This window comes from Macaca fascicularis, chromosome 2 (assembly GCF_037993035.2).
Source record: "Macaca fascicularis isolate 582-1 chromosome 2, T2T-MFA8v1.1".
In the NCBI taxonomy this organism is placed as follows: Eukaryota; Metazoa; Chordata; class Mammalia; order Primates; family Cercopithecidae; genus Macaca; species Macaca fascicularis.
This window is the reverse complement of record NC_088376.1, coordinates 154,353,628-154,378,040: the sequence shown is the minus strand read 5'-3', so window position 1 is coordinate 154,378,040 and position 24,413 is coordinate 154,353,628. Positions and strand designations below refer to the sequence as shown.

Here is a 24,413-nt window from a genome sequence, read left to right as displayed (position 1 = left end):
GCTCAGAGATCTTTTTTCCCCTGTCGGCACTTGAGTCTGTCTCCTTCTGAAAACCTGGCTCCATTTTGTCATAACCAGACATCAACTGGGGCTTCCCTGTTCCTCAAGTTGTTAGTAAAATGGACTGCCCACCTCCCCCACCTTTCACCCTTAATTACACAGTCTCTGGACATCCCAAGCCAGGACCTGGGACTCTGGGTCTCATGGCCTCAGCCGTCTGCTTCTGGTGTGGGTCACCCTGGACAGCCCAGGCCAGCTTCACACTGGGGCCCAGCCCTCGCCACATTCCCCAGAAATCTCGCTCTCCCAGCACAGTAGTGAGCAGAGCAGGGTGTCCCAAAGGCCCCTGGAGGGAGGAGAGGAGGGTTTCCGTCCCCATGACAGAAATGGCTTGGCGGGTCCTTTTCTGTCGCGGCCTCCGACCACTCCACCTTGGCCATGAGGCTGCTGGGGCTCACCTGGCCCCGTCCTCTCCTCTGTCTTCTCTCTCCTTTTTTTCCTGTCTACTCTTCTCCAGAAACAAGACAAATCCCTCTCTCATGGAAGACAAGCTCCTACAGGGCTAACATCTGCACCTCCAAACCCTGGGGCCCCCTCCTACCCCAAGCCCTGATCACCAAATCCTTCAAACAAGGCAGCTCTGCCCCTCTGAGGAATCCTGGTGCCACATGTTAAAATCATAAACTTTTCTCCACCACATGAGGTAACATTTATGGGCCTGTTACTGGCCAAGCCAAATCCAAATATAATTACACTGGGACTCCACCCCTCGAGGGGCTGCATGTATATGTAACCAGCAGACCAGCTCGGGTGGGCCTGTGGGTCGGAAGATTCCACCAGGTAGCCCAAGTAGGTTTAGAGGGCAGCTGGAGGGCACTGACTGACAGAGCTCAGGTCGGAGCAGGAACCCCAAACTCGGAGGTGGGGGCCAGTAAGGAGTGGTAGGGAATGTGGCAAACCAGGGAGCCTGTGTTCCATCCAGAGGGGCTCAGCCGACTGCTACCATGTAGAGATGGGGGCCCAGGTGCCAGGCGTCCCGTTCTTCCAGAGAGGTCAGAAAGCTAGATTGTTATGTGAACTCTCTGAAGTCTTTAAGTGTTGGCAACTAAATAAGAAATTTTAGGAAATACATAGGCAGGACAAATAGAACATCAGCCAACTGGATCAGGCTGAGCCTGCGATTTCCGCTGTGACACGGCTGCCTAAGAACAATCGTAAAAGCTGGCATCTGCTCCTTGGGCACCAGGTGTGTTCAAGGCTTGCGTGCAGCACCTCCCATGGGTCACTCTCGGGTTTCCCTGTGGGAGCCTGTAGGGAGGGAGCTGTTGTGTGACCTGCTGCTTGGAGGAGGGTGCAGGCCCAAGGTTACCTGCTTATTCTCTTTCACACGTGCTCCCTCGAAAGCTTCCAGGCCTGTGGGGGACCCTGGAACTAAGGCCCTTCAGTCCCCAACCCCCGACACGGGGTGCTACACAGATCCCCCTCCTTCGGTGCCTTCCTGAGGCCATGTGTACCCACCAGCGATTCCAGGCCCCTGTCCTGCTCGGTCCAGCAGGAAGCTGCAGGCTGCCTGGGCAACAAGTCCTCTGTGGGTGGGGAGGGTGGAGGCCTCTGAGGCCAGGCAGGGACTTCCCAAGGTGGATGGCTGGCCACACAAGCACCCTAGGAGACGGTGACTCCCTGGAAGGTCACTGTCTGCCTTCGCCAGTTTTTGCTGCTTCAACCAAATGCCAGTCTGGGTACTGTAAAAACAGTGAATATTTATTTCTCATGGTTCTGAAGCCTGGGAAGTCCAAGATCCAGGCACTGGCATTTGGTGTCTGCTGAGGGCCCTCTTCCTCTCATTGGCGAAGGGGCGAAAGGGATAGAAGAGGCAGCCAGCTCCCTCATACACATCTTTTTTTTTTTCTTTTTTTCTTTCTTTCTTTCTTTTTTTTTTTTTTTTTTTTGAGATATGGTCCTGCTCTGTCGCCCAGGCTGGAGCGCAGTGGTGCAATCATGGCTCACTGCAGCCTCCCGCCTCAACCTCCCCAGTAGTGGGACTACAGGCATGCGCCACCACGCCCAACTAATTTTTGGTAGAGATGGGGTTTCACCTTGTTACCCAAACTAGTCTCAAACTCCTGGGCTCAAGCAATCCTCCTGCCTTGGCCTCCCAAAGCTACCACACCTGGCCAACCTCAAGCACTTTTATAAGGGCCCTAATTACCTTCCAAAGGCCCCACCTCCTAATGCAAGCACACTAGGGATAAAATTTCAGCATTCAACATCACCAGCCCCAGCCTCAGTGCCTCCCCCACCACAGGCATGGTTGGCCAAACATACCCCTGCACGGGTAACTTCACCAGCAATTCACACGATCTCCTCTCCCTCAGAGCCGTCCACATCACCTCCCCTGACACCAGCCTCACACTGACCTCCTGCAGTGGTGCGATCATGGCTCACCACAACCTCGGCCTCCTGGACTCTAGCGATCCTCCCACCTCTGCCTCCCGAGTAGCTGGGACCACAGGCATGCACCTCCACACCAGCTAATTTTTGTAGTTTTTGTAGGGAAGGGGTTTGGCCATGTTGCCCAGGCTGATCTCGAACTCCTGGACTCAAGGAACTGATTAGCCAGCTTCGGCCTCCCAAAGTGCTGGGACTACTAGGCGTGAGCAGCCACCGCACCCAGTCTGTGTAGGGTAATTTTACCAGCAGCTAGAACCACTGACCCACCCATCCGGCCGCTCTTCCTGATCACAGGCCTCTCTGCTGGCCACCTGCTCACTGGGAGGCCTCCTTCTCTGATGTAACATGGAATCCACTCTCAACATGCAAGACAACATGCTACGGTGTCTGTTATGGAAGTGGAGCTCAAGCCTGCCGGCTAATAGTACAGCACTGGGCACAAGTGGCAAGTCTATCTTTCTAGAAACTGTCCTCCCCAGCTTCTGAAACTGTCCTTCCCCTCTTCTGCATGCTCCTGGCCAGCGGGAGAGCAGAGAACAAAGAGGACTGCATGATGCCCATGGCCAGCCCTGAGGGGCACAGATCATGCTTGCACATTTGCTGTCCAGATCTCAGTCAGTGGCTGTGATGGTTAATATTGAGTGTCAACTTGATTGGATTGAAGAATATAAAGTATTGTTCCTGGGTGTGTCTGTGAGGGTGTTGCCAAAGGAGATTAACATTTGAGTCAGAGGACTGGGAGAGGCAGACCCATCCTCAGTCTAGGTAGGCACCATCTAATCTGCTGCCAGCTCGGCTAGAATAAAAGCAGACAGAAGAGTATGGAAGGACTCTACTTGCTGAGTCTTCTGGCTTTCATCTTTCTCCCCTGCTGGATGCTTCCTGCCCTCAAATGTCAGACTCCAAGTTCTTCAGCTTTTGGACTCTTGGACCTATGCCAGTGGCTGGCCAGGGGTCTTGGGCCTCTGGCCACAGACTGAAGGCTGCACTGTTGGCTTCCCTATTTTTGAGGTTTTGGGACTTGGACTGGCTAGAAATGGAGGTGAGCGGAAGGTGGAAGTTCTGTCCCAGCTCAGCTCAGCCCATGCTGGGAGGGTGACTGGTGGCATGGAAAGCCCGCTGGGACTCAGCAGCACCTGGGCCTCTAATTGCCAGCTTTCTAACCGGCTCTGGGGCTGCAGTTCTCATTTTCAATCCTTCTGGATAATAAGCAGTGAGGACCTCTACTCCAGGTTTTGAGAAATGTCTCAAAATCTTGGGAAAGTGTTACTTTCTTGGATGGATCTCTAAAACAGTGGATCAAATTCAGACAGGAAAGCTAGACTATATTACTTCCTTCATTAATTTTTTTTTTTTTTTTTTTTTTTGAGATGGAGTCTCACTCTGTCCCCCAGGATGGAGTGCAGTGGCACGATCTCTGCTCACTGCAACCTCTGCCTCCCAGGTTCACGCCATTCTCCAGCCTCAGCCTCCCGAGTAGCTGGGACTATAGGCACCCGCCACCATGCCTGGCTAATTTTTTTTTTTTTTTTTTTTTTGAGACGGAGTCTCGCTCTGTCGCCCAGGCTGGAGTGCAGTGGCCGGATCTCAGCTCACTGCAAGCTCTGCCTCCCAGGTTCATGCCATTCTCCTGCCTCAGCCTCCCAAGTAGCTGGGACTACAGGCACCCGCCACCTCGCCCGGCTAGTTTTTTGTATTTTTTGGTAGAGATGGGGTTTCACCGTGTTAGCCAGGATGGTCTCGATCTCCTGACCTCGTGATCCGCCCGTCTCGGCCTCCCAAAGTGCTGGGATTACAGGTGTGAGCCACCACGCCTGGCCACCTGGCTAATTTTTTGTATTTTTAGTAGAGACGGGGTTTCACCATGTTAGCCAGGATGGTCTCAATCGCCTGACCTCGTGATCCACCCGCCCCGGCCTCCCAAAGTGCTGGGATTACAGGCGTGAGGCTCCACACCCGGCCACTTCCTTCATTAATATTTAATTGCAAGGCTGGACACAGTGGCTCGCGCCTGTAATCCCAGCATTTTGGGAGGCAAAGGCAGGTGGATCACCTGAAGTCAGGAGTTTGAGACCAACCTGGCCAACCTGGCGAAACCTCTCTGTATTAAAAATACAAAAATTAGCCAGCGTGGTGGCGCACACCTGTAATCTCAGCTACTTGGGAGGCTGAGGCAGGAGAAGCGCTTGAACCTGGGAGGTGGAGGTTGCAGTGAGCCAAGATCACGCCATTGCACTGTCACCCAGGCCGATCTTGGCTCACTGCAGTCTCCTCCTCCTGGTTTCAAGCGATTCTTCTGCCCCCTGAGTAGCTGGGATTACAGGCATGCGCCACCTTGCCCAGCTAATTTTTGGATGTTTTTAGTAGAGACAGAGTTTTGCCATATTGGCGAGGCTGGTCTTGAACTCCTGACCTCAAGTGATCCACCTGCCTGTCTCCCAAAGTGCTGGGATTACAGGCGTGAGCTACCACGCCCGGCCCATGCCATGTATGTTTTACCACAATACATAGCAATAATTTTTTTTTTAAGTAATAGAGCAATCTCTGTAAGCGCCCTTAGCCAAAGACAGTCACTATTAACACAACATTAGTCTAAGCATCCCAGCTTTTCTCTTTTCTACCTCTGGAAAAGATACATTCTTAGCAAGTAAACACACCACTGAAGGCACGGAGGAAACAGTGGGGCTCGCCATTACAGTATTTCCTTCTGGTGTCCTTCTCTGAACAGTTGTATGTGGTTGAGATCACAACCACACAAATTATCTAGCCCAACTTTTTCCCTTCTTTAAAGAATGGAAATAGCTTTATTGATTTTCCTGGCTATATATAACTAACTCATGATCATAACCAAAAATTTTTCTCTAAAACTACAAAGAAAATTAGGAGGCTTTTGTAGTTTATAAGTGTGATAATTGGCTTTTCTCGTTCTTGTGTGAGTGAGAAGTGCTTCTCTCAAACCTTGTTATGATGTCAGCACATTACCTACCAGACATGAAAAATGATAATAAAAGGCCTGAAATCCAGCACCCTCCAGAGAGATATTTCTTCCTAACTTTGACTGAATATCCTTCCAGGCTTTCTCCCCAAAATGTGTGTGTATGTATACATATGTGGGTGGGTACGTGTGTGTATACACACCCACATATTTAAATATATATTTAAGATTGTTTTATTTATGAGAGTAATTGAGAATATATTTTCATGGTTCATCTGTTTTTACTTGGTCAATTTTTTTTTTGGGACAGAGTCTCACTCTGTCTCCCAGGCTGAGAGGCAGTGGTGCGATCTCAGCTCACTGCAACCTCGACCTTCTGGGCTCAAGCTAACCTCCTGCCTCAGCCTCCTGAGAAGCTGGGACTACAGGAGCATGCTACCATACCCGGCTAATATATTTTTGTAGAAACAAGATTTTGCCGTGTTGGCTAGGCTGGTCTCGGACTCCTGAGCTCAAGTGATCCGCCCACCTTGGCTTCCCAAAGTGCTGTGATTACAAGCGTGAGCCACCGTGCCTGGCCTACTTAGTCATTTTTAATTTTATTGTATTCATTTTATTTTTATTAATTCACCTCTTATTGAGGAACATTTAGGTTTGGGTGGGAAATTGCAATGATAAACAGCTATTCAGTTTTTTTCGCTTACTGGCATTTTCCAATCAATATTAGAATTCTAGTCACTACTTCAATCAACTCCTTCATGAAGATCATTTCTATGCCACTCCTTTTCTGGGATATCTAGGTTGTTTCCAAGTCCCCCCTACCCCCACAAATGGCATTATGTCTTAGTCTGTTTGTGTCTCTATAAAGGAATACCCGAGACAGGGTAATTGATAAAGAAAATAGCTTTATTTGGCTCATGGTTCTGCAGGCTGTTCAGGAAGCCTGGCACCAGCATCTGTTCCTAGTGAGACCTCAGGGTAGCTGTCACTCATGGTGGAGGTGAAGGGGGCCTGGTGGGTCACACAGTGAGAGAGGGAGCAGGAAAGAGGGGAGAGAGGTGTAAGGCTCGTTTTGAAAATCAGGTCTCTTGGGAACTAATGTAGTGAGAATTCACTCGTTATCTCATTGGTGTGAGGACTGCACCAAGCCATGAGGGGTGCACTCCCATGACCCACCTCCCACCAGGCATCACCTCCAACATTGGGGAATCACATTTTAACATGAGATTTGGAGGGGTCAAATAGCAAAACAGGCCAGGTGCAGTGGCTCATGCCTGTAATCCCAACACTTCGGGAGGCCGAGGTGGGTGGATGACCTGAGGTCAGGAGTTTGAGACCAGCCTAGCCTGGCCAACATGGTGAAACCCTATCTCTCCTAAAAATACAAAAATTAGGCCGGGCGCGGTGGCTCAAGCCTGTAATCCTAGCACTTTGGGAGGCCAAGGTGGGTGGATCACTTGAGGCCAGGAGACGGAAACCAGCCTGGCCAACATGGCATAACCCTGTCTCTACTAAAAATACAAAAACCAGCTGGGCGTGGTGGCACACACCTGTAATCCCAGCTACTCAAGAGGCTGAGGCACAAGGCAGAGGGATGTTGCAGTGAGTCAAGATTGCACCATTGCACTCCAACCTGAATGACAGAGTGATACCCTGTCTCAAAAAAAATAAATAAAGTAAGTTCATTTGGAGGGTCAAAGTTCAGATGCATTTTGTTTTGTTTGTTTGTTTGTTTGTTTGTTTTTCTGAGACAGAGTTTTGCTCTATTGCCCAGGCTGGAGTACAGTGGAGCAATCTCGGTTCACTGCAACCTCTGCCTCCCAAGTTCAAGTGATTCTCTTGCCTCAGCCTCCTCAGTAGCTGGGACTACAGGTGTGCACCACCACACCCAGATAATTTTTGTATTTTTAGTAGAGATGGGGTTTCACCATGTTGGCCAGGCTGGTCTCGAACTCCTGGGCTCAAGTGATCCACCCATGTCGGCCTCCCAAAGTCCTGGGATTACAGGCATGACCCACCATGCTTGGCCCCGGATACATTTTCTTTTCTTTTTTTTTTTTTGAGATGGAGTCAGTCTTGCTCTGTTGTCCAGGCTGAAGTGCAGTGGCATGATCTCGGCTCACTGCAACCTCCGCCTCCCGGGTTCAAGCAATTCTCCTGCCTTAGCCTCCTGAGTAGCTGGGTTTACAGGCACCTGCCACCATGCTCGGCTGATTTTTTTTTTTTTTGGTAGAGACAGGGTTTCACTATGTTGGCCAGGCTGGTCTCAAACTCCTGATGTCGAGTGATCCAGCTGCTTTGGTCTCCCAAAGTGGTGGATTACAGGTGAGAGCCACCTCATCTGGCCCCCAGATGCATTTTCAATAGCAAGAATTTTCCCTCTTCCCTCTCATTCCTCTCCTCACCCCACTTAAAATAAAGTTGGCTCTAAAATGCTGGATGAATAAAGGAAAAAAGTCAGCAGGGCAGAAATCATCATTACAAATACTCTGGAGTGCAAAGGATTGACCCCATGTCTGAATGTTCCCTGGAAAGTAAACATTGGCATCTGTGTATTAGTCAGGGTTCTCTGAGAAATGACCAATAGGAAGTGTGTACAGAAAGAGAGTTTAAGGAATTGGTTCACATGATGATGAATGTTGGCAAGTCAAAACCTGCATGCTGGACCAGCAGTCTGGAGACCTGGGGACACAGAATCACAGGTCAAGTCCAAAGCGTGTTGCTGCAGATCCCCTCTTGTTCAGGGGAGGTCAGTCTTTTTGTTCTTTTCAGGCCTTCAACTGACTGGATAAGGCCCACCCAATTACAGAGGGCAATGTGCTTTTCTCAAAGTCCAATGTTCAAATGCTAATCTCATCCAAAACACCCTCACAGAAACACCCAGAATGATATTTGACCACATATCTCAATACCAGGGCCCAGCAAAGTTGGCACATAAAATAACCATCACAGTCTGTAATGTTTGTTTGCTGAATCATATACTTGGCAGGGCCGGGCACAGTGGCTCACTCATGTAATTCCAGCTCTTTGGAAGGCTTGAGGTCGGGAGTTCGAGACCAGCCTGGCCAAGAGGGTGAAACTCTACTAAAAATACAAAAATTAGCTGGGTGTGGTGGCACATGCCTGTGGTCCCAGCTACTTGGGAGGCTGAGATAGGAGAATCACTTGAACCCAGGAGGCAGAGTTTGCAGTAAGCCAAGATCACGCCACTGCACTCCAGCTTTGGTGAAAGAGCAAGACTCTGTCTCAAAAAAAAAAAATTATTAATAATAATAATATACTTGGCAGTACTAATTACAGTGGAAACACCTATTTGGTAAGCACCAGCCATTTGTTTCACATATGTCATTATTATATATGCATTACATATAATTTCTTTCTTTTTCTTTTTTTTTTTTTTTTTTGAGACAAGTTCCTACTCTGTTGCCCAGGCAGGAGTGCAGTGCCACAATCACGGTTCACTGCAGCCTCTACCTCTGCTACTCAAGCAATCCTCCCACCTCAGCCTCCTGAGTAGCTGGAACCACAGGCACATGCCACCATGCCCAGCTAATGTTTTTTTTTTGGTAGAGATGGGATCTTGCAGTGTTGCCCAGGCTGGTCTTGAACTCCTGGGCTCAAGCAACCCTCCTTCCTTAGTCTCCCAAAGTGCTGGGATTACAGGCATGAGCCACCGCACTCAGCAATATATATCATTTCTAATCTTCAGAAAACCCTGCAAGATAAGAAGAATTATCCTCATTTTTTCAAATGAGAAAACTTATGCTTAGAGGAAGAAAGGCTCCCAAGGCAACACAGCTGCATTTGAGGGAGATGGAACTGAAAGCCTTCTTTAGTTAACCCAAAGCACCAGGCCTTTTCTGGCCACCCTTGCAAGCTGGGCAGGGATCACTCAATGTGGCAAGGATTGCTCACTTGGTCTCTGAATTGTCCTCCCCTTCTTCCATGGGAATAGAATTTTAGCCAGGCACAGGGCCGTGCAGAATACAGACATTTCCCAGATGCCCTGAGTGAGCTGCGCCTATGTGACCAAGTCCTAGGCAAGGGGATGCAGGCAGGTGCTTCGGGCCGTGCCCTTAAGGAAAGGGGTGACTGGTCCTCCCTTTCCCCTTCCTGTGGAGTGGGTGTGAGGAAAAGAAAGAGAGATCAGACTGTTACTGTGTCTATATAGAAAGAAGTAGACATAAGAGATTCCATTTTGTTCTGTATTTGAGATGCTGTTAATCTGTGACCCTACCCCAACCTTGTCCTTGCAAGAGACATGTGCTGTGGTGACTCAAGGTTTAAAGGATTTTGGGCTGTGCAGGGTGTGCTTTGTTAAACAAGTGCCTGAAGGCAGTATGCTTGTGAAAAGTCATCACCATTCTCTTAATCTCAAGTACCCAGGGACATGTACACTGCCAAAGGTCGCAGGGACCTCTGCCTAGGAAAGCTAGGTATTGTCCAAGGTTTCTCCCCATGTGATAGTCTGAACTATGGCCTCGTGGGAAGGGAAAGACCTGATCGTCCCCCAGCCTGACACCCGTGAAGGGTCTGTGCTGAGGAGGACTAGTATAAGAGGAAAGAAGTCCTCTTGGCAGTTGAGATAGAGAAAAGCATCTGTCTCCTGCCCGTCCCTGGGCAATGGAACATCTCGGTGTAAAACCCGATTGTATGTTCTGTTTACTGAGAAAGGAGAAAACCGCCTTAGGGCGAAAGGTGGGACTTGCTAGCACAGTGCTGCTCTTTATGCACTAAAAAGGTTTATGGAGATGCTTGCATATGCATATCAAGACACAGCACTTTTCCTTAAACTTATGTCACAGAGATCTTTATTCACATGTCTTACTGCTGACCTTCTCCCTACGATGATCCTATTATCCTGTCACTTCCCTTTTTCTAAGATGGTAAAGATAATGATCAATAAATACTGAAGGAACTCAGAGACCTGTGCCAGCATGGGTCCTCTGTATGCTGAGCGCCGGTCCCCTGGGCCCACTTTTTCTTTCTCTATACTTTGTCTCTGTGTCTCATTTCTTTTCTCAAGTCTCTTGTTTCACCCAATGAGAAACGCCCACAGGTGTGGAGGGGCAGGCCACCCCTTCAGTGGGAAGCAGAGACTGGAGCCAGGTGGCACCTCAGGGTGGCAGTGCAACCGCACAGATATCCTGTTCTGTTTTTGTTCAGACTTTTACAGGGATATAGATACAATTTTATGCTGCTATTTGGGGTCTTTGTATTCCTATTAATTAGAAAACAACTTTGAGGCCCGGTGCAGTGACTCATGCCTGTAATCCCAGCACTTTGAGAGGCCAAGGCTGGTGGATCCCTTGAGGTCAGGAATTCAAGACCAGCCTGGACAACAAGACAAAACCTCATCTCTACAAAAAAAAAATGCAAAAATTAGCCGGGCATGGTGGCGCACACCTGTAGTTCCACCTACTTAGGAGGCCGAGGCAGGAGGATCGCTTGAATCCGGAAGGCGAAGGTTGCTGAGAGCCAAGATTGCACCACTGCACTCCAGCCTGGGCAACAGAGTGAGATCCTGTCTCAAACAAAGAGAAGAAAGAGAAAAGAGAGAGGGAAGGGAAGGGGAGGGGAGGGGAGTGGAGGGGAGGGGAGGCAACTTTGAGGCTTTCGGTTTACAAAGATTCCATAATAAAAGGGAAAAAACAGGCTCTGCGGTTCACCCAGCCTGCTGGGTTTGCAGCTACCTGTCAGTCAATAAGACCAAGGCCAGAGCCTGGAATACACACTCTTTACCTGATGTCCTCCATTTCAGAAAAGCTCCATGGACCTCCATCATAACTTGAAGAATCATTCCTTCCATTGAGTTTAGAAAGTTGAATTGGCCAGGCACGGTGGCTCACACCTGTAATCCCAGCACTTTGGGAGGCCGAGGCGGCAGGATCACAAGGTCAGGAGATCCAGACCAGCCTAGTCAACATGGTGAAACCCCATCTCTACTAAAAACACAAAAATTAGCTGGGTGTGGTGGCACATGCCTCTAATCCCAGCTACTCAGGAGACTGAGGCAGGAGAATCGCTTGAACCCAGGAGGTAGAGGTTGCAGGGAGCCAACATCGTGCCACGGCACTCCGGCCTGGGCAACAGAGACAGATTCTGTCTCAAAAAAAAAAAAAAAAGAAAGTCGAATTATCTCACAGAAAGGCTTTTAAAAAATCAAGTATTGGCCGGGCGCGGTGGCTCAAGCCTGTAATCCCAGCACTTTGGGAGGCTGAGACGGGCGGATCACGAGGTCAGGAGATCGAGACCATCCTGGCTAACACAGTGAAACCCCGTCTCTACTAAAAAATACAAAAAACTAGCCAGGCGAAGTGGCGGGTGCCTGTAGTCCCAGCTACTTGGGAGGCTGAGGCAGGAGAATGGTGTGAACCCGAGAGGAGGAGCTTGCAGTGAGCTGAGATCCGGCCACTGCACTCCAGCCTGGGCGACAGAGCAAGACTCCGTCTCAAAAAAAAAAAAAAAAAAAAAAAAAATCAAGTATTTATATATTTATGTTGTATCCTTCAGCAAACATGTGGGTAATTTTATTTTGTGACTGAAGTCACCCAGTCAGCTGCCTTTAAAAAGTCTAGAGTACAGACTCGGGGAGGGGCATGTGGAGCTGTTAAGTGGGTACAGTTTCAGTTCTCAGGTGAGAAAGCTCTGGAGCCTGGCTGCCTAACAATGGGAACAGACTTAGCACTACTGAACTGTGCTCTTAAAAAATGACAAAGATGGTGAGTTTTATGTTTGTATATTTTACCGTAAGTTTTCTAAAGTTGAGTAACGATTCTGCAACGTTTTTAGCACTAAGCCCTTTTTTCAAGCTTCTAGGCAGTACCTTATATATAAGATAAATGAGTCTAACAGAATCCTCCCGGCTTCTCTGCCCCTGCCCCGTGGGCTTTTGACAAGCCTGAGGACTTCTTAAAAGCCTGTTTGTACCACACAGATCCAGAACTTTCGTGGGGTACTAAAATTTGGTTTATTGGCCAGGTGCGGTGGCTCACACCTGTAACCCTAGCACTTTGGAAGGCTGAGGCGGGAGGATCTCTTGAGGCCAGGAGTTTGAGAGCAGCCTGGGGGACATAGTGAGACTCTCTATCTCTAAAAGAAGTTTTTTAAATTTGGTTTGTTAAAAAACAATGATAGCAAAATGTTGTTGAGAACAGAAAGAAGGTTTGAATAAACAAAAAATGTACCCGTTCATGACAGCAAGATTCAAGTCTCCCAGATGAACCTCTAAATTCAGTTCATCCTATGAATATCTTTGCAAATTTCTTTCTGAGGAACTTAACAAAGGAAGAGACGAGGCTGACACCACCTGAAACTCCTCATGAGCAATTTCAGCAGAAGGCTGGGTACAGCCAGAAGAGCACCTTCCAGAGTGTCAAAATCAAGGATTAAAATATAGAGACAAATCTCTACATTTAACATTTTATGTGGGAAGCAATTTTGGTCTTACACACAGACCAAGTAAGTGGTCTTCAGTATGTCTGAAGAACAAAGAGGAGGTTAGAGGTATTATAAAAAGGAGAAATGGTACATACTGTTTTTCGGAAAGTTCACTGGCACCAGTAAAATTTGGGGACACTGGCCAGCTCTAACTGGTGAGTGACAGAGTGTGAAACTCATCTTAGAGTTGCAGCGGGTGGTGGCAGTACCTATCAGATAAGACTGGCTTTGGCTGAGTGTGGTGGCTCATGCCTGTAATCCCAGCACTTTGGGAGGCCAAGGCAGGTGGATCACCTGAGGTCAGGAGTTCGAGACCAGCCTGACTAACATAGTGAAACCCCATCTCTATTAAATAGAAAAAATTAGCCAGGCGTGGTGGCGCATGCCTGTAATCTCCCAGCTACTTGGGTGGCTGAGACAGGAGAATTGCTTGAACCCAGGAGACGGAGGTTGCAGTGACCTGAGATCGCGTCACTGCATTCCAGCCTGGGCAACAAGAGCAAAAACTCCAACTCAAAAAAACAAATCAAAACAAAACAAAAAACTGGTTTCAGGTTGGAGCAGGCAACCTCAGCAGCCAGGCTATAGAGAATGACATTCCTGGAGCAGTGTTATGTGCCACCATCCTGCCCCCCACTTCTGGACTCTGTTTTATTTGGGTGTGACAAGAGTTACCCAGTTCGTATGATCAACTGTCACAAGAGACAACCATCACAGACAACCTGCGCTGTGGGGATGCCTCTGGAGTCTGCCCCAGGCTTCCAGCTACACTTGGCATATTGACCACACAGGGGAGAGGGAGTCTCCTCTCCCTACCTACACCCCACCAGAATTCCTTGGCAGTTATTTTTATTTTTAAAATTTAATTCAATTAAATTTGTATTATTTATTTATTCATTTTTGAGACAGAGTCTCATTCTGTCACCCAGGCTGGAGTGCAGCGGTACAATCTGGGTTCACTGCAACCTCTGATTCCCGGGTTCAAGCGATTCTCCTGTCTTAGCCCCCCAAGTAGCTGGGATTACAGATGTGCACCACCATGCCTGACTAATTTCTATATTTCTAGTAGAATCAGGGTTTCGCTGTGTTGGCCAGGCTGGTCTTGAACTCCTGACTTCACGTGACCTGCCCACCTTGGCCTCCCAAAGTGCTGGGATTACAGGCATAAGCCACCACACCCGACCTATTTTTAAAAAGGGATAAATCCGGCCGGGCACGGTGGCTCAAGCCTGTAATCCCAGCACTTTGGGAGGCCGAGATGGGCGGATCACGAGGTCAGGAGATTGAGACCATCCTGGCTAACGTGGTGAAACCCCGTCTCTACTAAAAAAATACAAAAAAACTAGCCAGGCGAGGTGGCGGGCGCCTGTAGTCCCAGCTACTCGGGAGGCTGAGGCAGGAGAATGGCGTGAACCCGGGAGGCGGAGCTTGCAGTGAGCCGAGATCCCGCCACTGCACTCCAGCCTGGGCAAAGAGCGAGACTCCGTCTCAAAAAAAAAAAAAAAAAAAGGGACAAATCCACAAGGACAAAGGGAATGAGGGGAGGTGACTGTGGGGAAGAGATGCCAACATGCTTCTGTGAGGTAGAGAGTGGAAGGAGGCAGTGGCCGCTTCCACAGATCATAGTGGGGCTAGCAGAGGAAACCTGAGGAGAAGCAGCCACTGTGCCCCCAGGATCCCCAGGAGTCAGCACTCAGACACTGCAGATTGCCATAGATCACGAGAGAGGCCTGAAAATCAGGGCTGCCTGGAAGTCTAGTTCTCAGCATTTGTAACCCTCAGGCCCCTCCCTGACTTCTGCATCTGTATCTAGATGATTTGGCATCTATATGTGAATTTATGTCTTTTCTGCCCAAAGAGTTTACAGTGTCAAGTTGGTCAAGGATCAAGAAGAGATTAAGGACCATATTAGGTCTCAGACAAGGTAACATGAAGAAAATAAAACACAACCACCACCACCACCACAACAACAAAACACCATTAGGGATGACAAGCTTGCATGTTTCCAGGCAGAGTAGCATTTGGATGATGAAAGTGCCCTGGGGAGAGTGTCTGGGTGTCAGGGTGATGCAGGGGTCCTGCTGACTCCATTCATGGTGCTGTCTCTGGCTGTGGGATGGAGTCTGAGCCTGAGCCTTGCTGAGGAGCGAGCCATGAGCGTTTTTGGTTTTTTTTTTTTTTTTTTTTTTTTTTGAGACGGAGTCTCACGCTGTTGCCCAGGCTGGAGTGCAGTGGCGCGATCTCGGCTCACTGTAAGCTCTGTCCCCCAGATTTACGCCATTCTCCTGCCTCAGTCTCCCAAGTAGCTGGGAATACAGGTGGCTGCCACCAGGCCTGGCTAATTTTTTTGTTTTTTTTTTTAGTAGAGAAGGGGTTTCACCACGTTAGCCAGGATGGTCTCGATCTCCTGACCTCGTGATCTGCCCACCTTGACCTCCCAAAGTGCTGGGATTACAGGCTTGAGCCACCATGCCTGGCCGCTGTGAGCCCTTTGACCTTGAAGTCTGCAGATGAAGTTGGCACTTGTAGGAAGGAAGGAAAAGACACTTGACCAAGACATAAATGGATAAGATCCTTCAGGCCAATGGAAGAACCTGAAAATTCTAGGATGTCAGGGTCTGACCCTGGGCCATGCTTGTGCAGTGAGCAGGCTGTGTTGACCAGAGTTCCTCAGTCATGTGCACACAATGAGGATCCCCCTGGGTATCCTCTTGAAATTCAGATTCTGACTCAGGAGGTCTGGGGTAGAGGCTGAGGTTCTGCATTTTTCTATAGGCTGCTGGATGATGCCCACGCCGCTGGCCCACGGACCACAAGTGGAGCAAGGCAGGAGCAGGCAGGCTCCACTTACCTGGCTCCAGGGAGCTCCCTCAGGGCCACCTGGCCACACTCTCCCCTCTCCCAGCCTCCTCTGCCATGTGCTACCTTCTCAATGGGCCACACCTCTCCTGCTTCCCTCCAACCAGCACAGACTGTGGAGCTTCCTGGCAGAGTGAAGGGCCAAAATACAGCAAATACAATTGTTGTGCTAAGAAACAAATTTTTAAAATGTGATATGAAAGGGAAACCTCCATGTCTGCAGCTTGTTCCCTGGGCCGATTGCTCTGAGGTGACAGTGGCATTTTATGTGTGGCCAGTCACTGAGGGGCACTGCCCTCCTGCAGGGGAGTCCCTGAAGCCCCAGCCCCAAGTGTGGGCTCTGTAGCCACAGCTGTAGACAGGGCTTCTTGCAGTGGGCCGCACCATGGCCTGCTGAGAGCACAGTGGACATGAACTGAGTCCAGAGCTTCCTCTGAACTGGGACTAAGCTCTCCAGTGGGGAACCATGGTCAACAGCTGCAGCACCTGGGCAAGATGGGGCCTGGCCTCCTGCCCTCTGCAGGGTCATGGGAGTGTCTGGGAGCTCAGGGTCAGGGCCAGATGGCTGTTCCTGGGGCCTGGGGCTCCAGCTCAGGCTGTTTGGGAACAGGAACTCTTGGCTTGGAGAAGCCCATCACACAGCAGAAGGCCTGGGATGGTCGGTCTACGGGGAGCAGCTCAGTCTGAAGGTGGCAGAGCCTCGTGTGGCTGTGTGTGGCTGAGTCGGGAGAGTGGCCAGTGCTGGGCCCTCTCTAAGGAGTCCGAGGGCCACAAGGACCGTGGAAAGGGTCTGAGTGAGGGAGTGGAGACCTAGTGGCTAGGAGACTTGCTTGCTTGAGGACGCTCTCTGTGGCCACAAGGAGAGGCCAAGGCAGGACTAGGTCAAGAGGAGGCTGGGGCAGAGACCCTGGCAGGAGGTGGGTGCACTGGGTGGGGATGGGAGTAGCCAGGATGTAGATGAGGATAGGGAAGGGCCCCCCTGCCTCCTGGTTTCCTTGAGGGCAGGGCTGGCCAATCCCAGCCCAGAGGCAAATGTGTGCAGGGAGGAGAGGGGTCCAGGTTGGAGCTTTGGGAGCCCTTGGAGGGAGCAAGGCAGATTCACCTCTGGGACCCAGCACCCAGCTTGGGTCTGCAGGTGGGGGCTCAGGAGTGAACATCGTGGGGGCTTTGAGCAAGACCCTCTGGGCCCCAGACTCAGCTTCTATACTTTGAAGTCAAGGAGTGACCTGTGCTGTCTGAGTTTGCTCTGGGGTCTGGGCAGTCCTGTGGTTTGGGCAGAGGCCTTAGAGGGCCCTAGGGACAGACTGACCCTGGTCTGAGCCTCTGCGGAGTGTGGGGGTGACCGGGCTCGGACAGGCCTGGTTATGGGTTTGTCTTCCACGGGGCACACGTGCACTTAGATGCTTCCTGGCATTCAGAAGAGAATGGGGAATTCAGACATCAGGCCTTCCTTCTCCCTGGGAAGGATGACAGTTGCCTGGAGCCAGGCCTGTCTTGAGAGCCAGGGCCCTGGGCCTTCCTCTTCCAGTGCCCTGTTCCAGGCTTTCAGTGCAGAAAGCACTCCCCTCCTGGGGTCTCTTCAGGGTTCCCCGGGATACAAATGGGACAGGGAATCGGATCCCATGTTTGAGGAAACCAAGGCCCAGAGAGGGGAAATGACCTGCCCAGTGCCACAGGACAGTCAGGGCGCACCTGGGTTTCAATGGCAGTCTGCTCTGAGCCCCATCATGTCAGTTTGTCTGAGTCAGGCTTGGCAAGGGGGTGCAGCACTGCCAGGCCCCCCTTTTCTTCCTCAGGGTGACCGACCAGCAGCCCTGCTGTTCTGAGAGTCCCTTTCAACAGAGAACCCCTTATTTGAGTGACCAGGAATAGACCCCTGATTATACTGGTGGGCGGGCTATGGATTTCATGGGCTTCCCGGTGCCAGAGACTTGATTCAGGCACTTACCTAACCTGAGCATCCACTGTGTGCCTGGTAACATCTCCGCACTGGTCACATCACAGGAGTGTTCTTAGGTCCTAACTCGGAATAACGGGTCAGAGCCCCCCAACCCCCAGGCATAGGCCCTAAGCCCCGACACTGGCGTTTGTGTCTGAGACGGGGTGGGAACACTTCTCTATAGGAAATGTCTTCAGCCCAGGATCCAGGGATGGGGAGAACCTTGAGCCCTCTCCAATACAAGCCCAATGGGAGGAACCTGGGGTGTCCCTGGCAGAGAAGGGACCCAGCCCAAGCTTCCCCTGCCCCTCAGGCACCGACTGCTTCTTGCTCAGGGGGTCCCCTAGGGGCTTAGGGACAGAGGGAAGGTCTCGTAGGGCTCTGGGCAGCAGACTGGCAGGGGGCAGCATGTCTGCCACCCCGGGCCTGGAGACTAGTTGAGGTACATGGCCACCTGGGCTGCCTCTGGGCTCAAAGATGAGAGAACCAGTCCTGGGTGCAGTGGCTTGTTATAGAAATCTGTTTAATGGTTTAGGAATGTGTACACTGGCTCTGCCAAGTTTCCATAAAGGCAACTTTTCCATGTTTTAAAAAATAGATTTGGTATAAAGATTTATATGTTCATAAATAGGTGACATGAAAAATTACCAAATGCAAATAGAATACTTGGGCTGCCTGAAGCCCTGTTCACTCCAAGTCCAGGCCCTGCAGGGGTCAGAGGGTCCCTGCTGGAGGAGGCCCCAACTCCAACAGCCTCTTAGGAAGATAAACTGAATGCAATGTGTATTAGGAACCCTCCAGCTCCTTAAGCCAGCATCACACTGGCCCCACCCTGGCCTCAGCCCACCTCCCTCTGCTTCCCCCCACCAGTCACCTCCACCCTTGCCCCCTCCCCTGCACTCCAGCCCCTGACCCTACCTGCTCCCACTCTTTGGCAATTTGTCAACAAAGGAAGAGATGACACTGTTCTCCCACCCCAGAGCCTGGGCTGCCAGGAGAGCTTAGCCTGCCTGCCAAGGGGAGGAAACAAGCCAGTTTTGTTTTGTCTCACACACTTCCCCATCTTCTCTCCCAGCCGTTTTAAGGACCGGAAGGGCAGTGGGGCCCCCTCCCGGTGGGATACAGCGGGGCAGGAGCCCCTGCAACCCCAGGTACAGGCCCTGAGCCCCTGACCGACTTTTGTGCCTGAGAGTGGGTGGGAACGCTTCTGGGTAGGAAATGGCTTCAGCCCAGGACCCAGGGGTAGGGGAACCTCGACTATGGGGTGGGTTGCTCCTGCCAAGGGGTACTAGGGGCAAGGCCCCAGGGTGGGGCCAGTTCTAGGAGCTGTGTCCAGCTAGGCCATCTGTGACCCCAAATGGCATGAATAAAAGGGCAAGTTGGTAAGAGCCAGGGGAGGGCATGGGGCAGGGAGGCCAAGTTGGCCCAGACAGGACAGAGGTGCTCCAGGGACAGGGTGCCAGGCAGAGCTGTGGGGCCTTTGAAACATCCTGAGGGCCCAGGCCTGCCACTGGGTGACCTGGGCAGAGAAGCCCAGAGGACAGCAAGGTGCCCAAATGAGAGGTCAGGGCTTCTGGGGTGGAGGGACAGGGGCACAGTGGCAGCAGGGGAAGGAACGTGGAGTCCCAGGTGCGTTTGCCTTTCCAGGCCAAGCCCTTGGAGTAAGGCTGCTCCTGCCTGGGGGGTGAGAAATGGAGGTGGCTCACAGTCCCAAGGTGACAAATGAACCCATCACCGGTCAGCTACCATCCCTGTGAAGGAGCCAGGGTGGAGAGCCCTGTCCATGTCCTCCCTCCCTCCCTCCCTAAGCCCTGAGGAAGGTAACAGCCCCAACTGTGAGGCCCCGGCCTGGAAGCAGAGTAGGAGAGCCGGGCTTTTCAGAGGTGGGCAGTGGGTGGTGGTGGGCAGTACCAGTAACTATGCTCAGATGGCTGGGACTTGCCCTGGAACTGGGGCTGAAATTCAGACAGGGAGTCCCAGGCCTTTGCTCCCAAGACCCCATGCATGCTCCGTTCCCCCCAAAACAGAGGGGCTCTGCAAGGACAGGCTTCATGCGACTTCTCTTCCAGTGTGGGCCTGCGGTGAAAGACCAGCTCAGCCCCTCCTGACCATGTGACCCCAGAAACATCAGCCCCAGCAGAAAGGTTGTGGGGCTGGAGGAAGGCACTGCCCACGACATATCCAGTCCCAGTGGAGTCTGAGGGCACCCCTCAGTGCCAGGCACTGTCTGCCCTGCAAGCAGAGCCCAGGCACTGCAGTGGAGGTGCAGGGGCAGAACCCAGACCCCACTCAGCTCCACTCTTGCCCCTGCCACAAGCAAAGCTGCTGAGGAAGGAAGCCAGGCAGCCTCACCTCTGGTGTCCCCCAATCTGATGCACCCAGACTCCCCTCAGTGCAGGTGCCAGCCCCCCAACTCCTGGCAGCCTTCCTCCCTTGCAGAACCAGGCTCAGCATCCCACAGGTAGCCTCCCTGCCCAAAAGGAAGCCTGGCAGGTGAGATGCTGGCTCCACCACCACCATCAAGCCCTTGCTTGTCTCAGTCTCAGCGGGGGAACCCGTCGGGGCCCCAACCCTTCCTCTTGGGTCACCGTGGCACTGCTGTAAGGCCTACTCTTGCCCTCAGCCAGGCCTGCTGGGAAAGTGTTTAGTGCAGAGGGCAGGGAGGCATGGGGGAGGCCTCTCACTGGCCCAGGGACTACACTGAGCCCTGCCTGGCCTGGCCTGGGAGCTAGACCACGCCCCGATGCAGCCCTGCTCGTGGGTCCAAGAGCTGCTTATTTCTGGGGCACCCGTGCTAAGGAGGCTGTGAGGCAGAGCTGGGCTGACACAGACGGACTGGGATTGGCTAGGGAAGATCACCTGGCCCCTCCAGTCCTAGCCCTGGCTCTCTTGTCACTGTGATACCTCTGAGCCACAGGCCCAGAGGACAATGCTGCTTCCCAGATCCCCCCACCCCACTTTTGCCTTCTAACCTTGGCACCCAGCTCAGGATGAGGCAGTTAAGGGCCCAGGGAATAAAATGGGCCAGGATAAGGACCGCCAGCCCCTCTCCTTTCTTGTCTGGGAGACTCGATTCTATAAACTAGACTAGGACCCACGCTCAGCTGGCAGGATTTCTGCTTGTGGGGTAAGGCTGGGTGCCTTGCAGTGCCCTCTCATCCCTGAGCCTCAAGGATGCAAGCATGCAAGCTTCTACTTGGACCTTAAATGTCCACTTTCCCATCTCATTCCCCCACCCGCCAAACTTTTGAGTGCTGGCATTGAAGGATTCGCTACTTTTGCAACCTGAGTGGCAAAACACTGGGACCCGAGCCAGCAGACAGTCCCCACCTAGCTGTGGGCCGTGACCCCATGCTGTGCCGATGAAAATGAGAAGCTACACGGAGAGCCAGAAAACTCAGAGGTCCTGATGAGGCAGTGAGCCAGGCCCCAGGGAGACGTCTGTGAGTGCTGCGGGGGGCAGTGAAGGCAGGAAGCAGGTTCCCCACCTGGAAGGGGCTGGGGCTTCTCTGGAGCTGCGCTCAGGCACTGAGTCTGTGGGTCTCATGGCTCTTGCTCTGCTGCTCTGTGCAGAGCCCCAGGATGACCAGAAGAACCCAGGGCACTGGGCACATCCCTGGAAAGCAGCAACCTGCTGCCACAGGTTAAGCAAACCCATGAGAGGAAACAGTCAGAGCCACCAGGCGTGGGACAGGGAGGACCACCAGCCCCTCCTACTGTGGCCCACACTGGCGGGTTCAGGCCAGTCCTGGAATGTGAAGATTGTGGAGGGCCAGCTGCTGGCTGGCAGGGTGGCCCGTGAGGGTATCCTGCTTCCCTTTCCTCAAGGAGAGCCTCCATCCTGCAGCCAGACCGCAGGATGCAGAGCTCCAGAACTTCACCCGGCTGCTCTAGTCACCGGTGCCCAGGGGGGCTGGCTCTGGAGGGCTGGGCTTGGCAGGCCGGGGAGAGCAAGGAGGTGGGGAGCCCCCAGCTTGCCGGCCCGGCCCCCGGTCAGCACCCGCAGCCCCAGCCTTCTCCAATGTCCTTGCTGTTCAGCTGGATGTGGTCGGGGCTCTTCTCGCTGAACAGTGGGCCCCCATGCCGCATGATGAGCTCCGTGGCCACCCTCAGGAAGGCCTCTTCCACGTTGCTCGAGTCCTTGGCAGATGTCTCAATGGCACACAGGATGTCATAGTGCTCAGCCAGGCTCTGTGCCTCGGCCAGGGAGACCTCCCGAAGCTCGCTGAGGTCTGACTTGTTCCCTGCAGAGGAAAGCCAGGGGCAGCATGAGGCCACGGGGGCTGGGCAAGCCCAGTCCCACCTGGGAGGGCCATGCTGGCAGCCCCACGCCACTCCCCTCCACCACTACAAATGGACACCCTGGCACGGTCATCTACCTTTCTTTAAAAAACCATTTTTAGGCCGGGTGCAGTGGCTCACGCCTGTAATCCCAACACTTTGGGAAGCTAAGGCAGGGGGATAGCTTGAGCCCAAGAATTCAAGACCAGCCTGGGCAACACAGGGAGACCCCATCTCAATTTACCCAGCTCCTCCTAGAAGGTATGAGATGACTTCATTATGTTCCAAATAAGTTGTTAAATTGTTCCTTGACCCAATTTCTAGAATAACTTTTTAGAAGTCTCAGTTTTGTAATGTGGTTATAAGGAAGACAAAAAAAAAGAGTCTGGGCCGGGGGCAGTGGCTCACGCCTGTGATCCCAGCATTTGGGAAGGCCGAGGTGGGTGGATCACCTGAGGTTGGAAGTTCAAGACCAGTCTGGCCAACAAGATTAAACCCCTTCTCTACTTAAAAAAAATAAAAAAAGCCGGGCGCGGTGGCTCACGCCTGTAATCCCAGCACTTTGGGAGGCCGAGGCGGGCGGATCACAAGGTCAGGAGATCGAGACCACGGTGAAACCCCGTCTCTACTAAAAATACAAAAAATTAGCCGGGCGCGGTTGTGGGCGCCTGTAGTCCCAGCTACTCGGGAGGCTGAGGCAGGAGAATGGCGTGAACCCGGGAGGCGGAGCTTGCAGTGAGCCGAGATCGCGCCACTGCACTCCAGCCTGGGCGACAGAGCGAGACTCCGTCTCAAAAAAAAAAAAAAAAAAAAAAATAGAAAAAATTAGCCAGGCATGGTGGCGAGGGCCTGTAATCCCAGCTACTCGGGTGCCTGAGGCAAGGCAATCACTTGAACCGGGCAGATGGAGGTTGCAGTGAGCCGAGGTTGCACCACTGTACTCCAGCCTGGGCAATAAGACCAAAACTCCATCTCAAAGAAAAAAAGGAGTCTATAAAGATCTAAAATTTCCTTGGCAACCTTAATTGATATAGCAACCAATTTCAAAGTGTGAAACTTATTTGGATCCTGATCTCAACAAACTGGAAAAAATAAAACACCTATGAATTTTATGAGCAATTATCAATCTGAATACAGACTGGCTATTTGATATTATTAAGGAAATGTCAGTATTTTTAGATGAGAAAATAATATTGACGGTTTTTTTAAAGTGTTTACATATTTTGTAGGTTCATGCTGGAATACTGCCAGGTGAAATGGTTTGATGTGCATTTGTCTCAATATGAGGAAGGGGAGGTGACATTGTATAGATGAGAGGAGGCTGGACTTGAGTTGCTGATTGCTGAAGCAGGGTAATGGGTACCTGGGGGCTCATTATTATTCTATTCCAAGCCAGATATAGTGGCTGACACCTGTAATTCCAACTACTTGGAGGTTGAGGCAGGAGGATTGCTTGAGGCCAGGAGTTCAAGATCAGCCTGGGCAACATAGCAGGACTGCATCTCTAAAAATATATGTATGTATATATGTATGTATAAATAAATACAAAAAATACTATTTTCATAGCTGTATAAAATGTTCTATAGGCCAGGCATGGCGGCTCTGTAATCAAAGCCTGTAATCCCAGCACTTTGGGAGGCAGAGGCGGGCGGATCATGAGGTCAGGAGATCGAGACCATCATGGTCAACATGGTGAAACCCCATCTCTACTAAAAATATAAAATTTCCATGCCAGGCAGGAATGTTTTCCAGAAATGTCCTGGATAAAAGGGAATTGGTAGCCAGGTGTGGTGGTGCGTGCCTGTAGTCCCAGCTACTCAGGAGGCTGAGGCAGGAGAATCGCTTGAACCCGGGAGGTGGAAGTTGCAGTGAGCCAAGATCATGCCACTGCACTCCAGCCTGGCATCAGAGCAAGACTCCGTCCCCCACCCCAGCAAAAAAAAGGGGAGAGAAATGGTTAGGCCAGGTGGGGAAAACTCTGTTCCTGCCAAGCGCTCCATGTCCCAGTCTGAACAGGCTATGGAAGGCAGGCCACATGGAAGCAGGCACCACCCTCTTCCCAACTAGAGTCAGGTCCAGGCCCTGTCTGTACATCTGAGTCAGAAGAATCAACCTGTTGGCCCAGCTACTCGGGAGGCTGAAGCAGGAGAACCGCTTGAACCGGGGAGACAGAGGTTGCAGTGGCTTTGTGGAGGTTGCAGTGGCTTTGCAGATCTTGCAGAACCAAGATCACACCACGGCACTCCACCCTGGGTCACTGAGTGAGATTCTATCAACCTGCTGTGGTAAGGACCCCAGGGATAACATAAGAGCTAAAGAGCTTCTCCAGTCCAGGTCTGGAAGGTTGTATAGAAGGAAAACAAAGGTAAACAGCATCCTTCACAGCAGTAGTTCTCAAAGTGGGGTCCTTGGACCAGCAAGCTGGGTGTCACCTGGGAATTTGTTAGAAATACACATTCATGGGCCCCAACCAGCCCGCCTGGATCAGATGCTCTGGAGGTGAGGCCC

The 24,413-nt window shown here is 51.6% G+C and overlaps 1 protein-coding gene and 1 non-coding gene across 5 annotated transcripts in view; one reads left to right on the top strand and one right to left on the bottom strand.

Moving 5' to 3' along the window:
• The first annotated feature begins 5,335 nt into the window (after positions 1-5,335).
• LOC123572111 (small nucleolar RNA U13) lies at positions 5,336-5,443 on the top strand. Its single transcript, XR_006696447.1, has one exon. It is a non-coding gene; the product is annotated as a small nucleolar RNA U13 (small nucleolar RNA).
• Positions 5,444-18,130: 12,687 nt separating this feature from the next.
• The window catches only part of RAB43 (RAB43, member RAS oncogene family), a 40,442-nt gene continuing 34,159 nt past the window's right edge, over positions 18,131-24,413 (bottom strand). For all 4 annotated transcript variants that reach the window (XM_005571741.4, XM_045385649.3, XM_015431330.3 and 1 more), the window contains exon 3: positions 18,131-21,868. In XM_005571741.4, the coding sequence (XP_005571798.1) occupies positions 21,618-21,868 (251 nt within the window). In that variant the 3' untranslated portion in view covers positions 18,131-21,617. The remainder of the gene's footprint in view (positions 21,869-24,413) is intronic.